Genomic DNA, 3,416 nt, shown 5'->3' with positions numbered 1-3,416 from the left:
CTCTTCAAATATAACAGCCATAAAAACATAACAAAAGTTAACACTAAGATAAGAAAACAAACCTCGAGAACACACATTAGTTGTAATTAAAACTCGGAAATTTGATGAACGAAAATCTTCAATAACTTTTTCGCGTTGAGAAACATCTAGATCACCGGAGAGTATGTAGACTTTGTGACCATCCAAATTCATTTTCCCGTCCAACCAACTAGCTTCTTGTCGTGTCTAAACAAAGGATTCAAAAATCGGAAGAGATTAAAGACATAAAGATCAATCTATGAAGACGGTGCGCTTGTAGTTGAGTGTATAAAGAAAATTCAACGAGGACAAAGCGGGAAACTATTACCTTCGATTCTGGTACATTGAACGTCTGAAACGTTGACCTTCTGAACATTCTCTTGGTTACCATAAAAATATGTACTTTGAACCCTCTAAAAAGTTTGCTTCCACGTCTAGTACAGTTACAGAAACCAATGGAAAATTTTTACATAGCTACTAGTGACGTCGCTACTTTAGAAGCTACTGAAATATACTAATATTTATCACAATCTGGATATTTAACTAGTCAGGTTAAGAAATAAATTAACTGAATGGAAGACGTTTTAACGAATAAAATTCTTTTTCCGACATCATTTTATAGACAATTGTCTACATTTAATAGTTTATAAGAAAAACGGAAAGTATTACATCATTGTCAAAGATGGTCGAATGCATTCTAGTATTGAATAAGGGATTGGACATGATTCCTTTGTACGTAGAGGTGAAGTCTGAACTGGTGAATTGCTAGAGCTCCAGTTGTGCACGAATTCCTAGTACAAACCTTCTTCGAGTCAGTTCATTCAACATGGTGGATAATCTTGGGTGATAACTCTCGTGGTGACCAGGGTTGACCATGTATTTAAGGATTAAGCAATCGATCAGTGATTCTCGGATATTCCTTTACCAAGTGTACGCATTGTAAAACCAATATAGCCTGCTCTGCAAGGGCAAGTAAACTTATAAGTAGGCATTAAGGGGCTCCAAAACATCAGCTTTCTTGATACTTACCCTAACGACACACTTAAGAAAAAATTCGGATCCTCGCTGGATGAAATGTCTTTATCAGAGGCCTAAATGGTCTGTTTCTTATTATCTCCGCAGACGTATCGCCCTCGAATTAAATGTTCAGGAATATGACTTTTTTTGGAACTGTGGGGGTAATTTCAACTTGACATTTTGAATGACCATTGTAAGATCGCTGGAAACCTTGGACAAATACGACACGTGACAAACACATGACATTTATCCGAAATGCTAATGAAAATGCTCTACAATTTCTCACTAAAAACAAGAACTAGACCTTTTGGACAGAAAAAATATACCTGTTTCCCATCGCCTTGAAGTCAATCAGTCAGCTACAACGTAAGATCAGGCACATTTATGTATCGGTCCAAGTTGCCATACCTCAATAGCACATCAAGATCAACACCAAATTCATAGAAGTAGTCAATGCTATGGTGGTAATATATAAAAGAAAGGTTGTATATAAGGATTTAGTACAGGAAGAGAGACAGAAATGAAACAATTTTAATCTCAAGGTTTAAGGGAAGATAATGAGTGTATACACCTACGCCATTGTGATCGATTCTAAGCCATGTCACCTAGAGTCTCCAACCATTAGTTATGATAGTCACGCGGACCCCAACCAAGTAGTCTGCATCTACCAACATGGCTGAGACTGGAAGTTAGTAACTTCAAGCTCTGATGCCACGTTTTGGTTTGGCCGCCTCTAACTTTCTTCCAACCATTCCCAATACTGGTCACCATTGCATGTCATGGTAATCGGTGCTCAGGCATACGTAACACGTGGCCCAACTATCTCAGTTGATGAAGATTCACAACCTCATCAACTGATTTATCCTCATTTCCTAATATCCTACGTCTAAACATTGAAGTCAACTAGCAGGCAACACATTTTCACTAAACACACGATAGATTCCTAATCCAGACTTTGCAAACGACAACAAGATGTCTACTATTGTTTCATTGTGGTGATTAAACAGTCGTGATAGCGCATTTCTTAACTGGTGACTAATATTATTGTAATTGCTGCTCGTCACTGTGAACAGAATGCAGTGGATACAGAAAGTAACTTCGCCGATCCAAATATTGGTAGCAATAATTTACAGTCTATTAATAATGTGGACTGATGCCTAAAGGTCATATTATGGTACTATTTACAGTGAAAGTTATAAACACATGTTGCTTCTACATCATGCATAAATGTATTTTAAACATGAATGGATAAATCTGAATTGACCGCAACAATGTTATCCCTTGAAGCCCTACAGTAGATGTAAATGGATTATGTTTGGTAATTAAATTATTGGGCAAGCAAAATATAACGTCGAAATACAAGTACAAACGGAGAGGATGTGGTTGGTTGTGAGTACTAAATGACGCACAACGTAGAAACAATAAAATGTAGTTGAACTACTTGCTATTAGTAAATAGCCCAAAATCAACGGTTGAAATAAGTAGGGAGGGACCAGTTTTTTTATCATTTACAGTACACATCTGGGTAATGATCTTCATTATAGAATAATTTGCTGATCAAGAAGTAACCACGATGATATCAATTAGATTAGTCAGTTGAATAACAACGTTGATACGTTAGTTATGTTTAATCAGTTAAAAATTCAACAAAATGTAAAACTTACTGCACAAAATATAATTGCTTGGCCAACTTCAAAACCTCCATAAATATCTTTCAACGCCTGATACTTTTCAATCCAATCACTAAAGCACATGTAAAACTGTTTAATATTTTTCAAAGGAAGTTGTGTACGCTTTACACGAAACTCTATCGGATTAGGAACAAACTCATGTGCAAAATCAATGACGGAATCTTCATAGGTAGCTGAGAACAATAGGATTTGACAATTTCTGGACAACTTCCTACAGAGTTGATAAACGTAAGAAGTAACATGAAATAACGTATACTCTAATAATAACAACGAAATATTCATATTAAATATTTTATTAACTTCAATGCAGTTTAGTAATGATTGAATACAAGTCTGACACTATCTATTTACTTTTTAAGTTGTTCGGATTAGAATGGAAACTGGAAAGGATTGGAATTTCTGATAGTATTAAAACATGATTACTTAAACGAAAAATGGACTTTAGTGAGTATTCATTAAACGACTCCAGATAGACAAGAACGAAGCTGGTCACTAACAAAGAAGATGTAAGAAAGAATACCACGACGCGCTATGCTGACTAGTGTAGGGGATGGTTGGAAGAGTTAGGGGCGGCCAAACCAAAACGTGGCATCAGTCCACAAAGTCACTAACTTCTAGTTTGAGCCATGTTGATAGATGCAGACTACTTGGTTGGGGTCCGCGTGACTATCATAACCAATGATTGGAGAC

At 36.3% G+C, this 3,416-nt stretch overlaps 1 protein-coding gene across 1 annotated transcript; it reads right to left on the bottom strand.

The window, feature by feature from the left end:
- Positions 1-225: 225 nt before the first annotated feature.
- Positions 226-3,008, bottom strand: Smp_175130 (DEAD box ATP-dependent RNA helicase, putative; the record flags this gene model as incomplete). Its single annotated transcript, XM_018798742.1, has 3 exons — positions 226-228; positions 261-266; positions 2,700-3,008. The coding sequence occupies 3 exons, from the start codon at positions 3,006-3,008 to the stop codon at positions 226-228; spliced, it is 318 nt and encodes a 105-aa protein (XP_018646690.1).
- Positions 3,009-3,416: the final 408 nt, after the last annotated feature.

Source organism: Schistosoma mansoni, assembly GCF_000237925.1.
Source record: "Schistosoma mansoni, WGS project CABG00000000 data, supercontig 0151, strain Puerto Rico, whole genome shotgun sequence".
NCBI lineage: Eukaryota > Metazoa > Platyhelminthes > Trematoda > Strigeidida > Schistosomatidae > Schistosoma > Schistosoma mansoni.
Note: the sequence above shows the minus strand (reverse complement) of the source record. Positions and strands in the feature narration are given on the sequence as shown.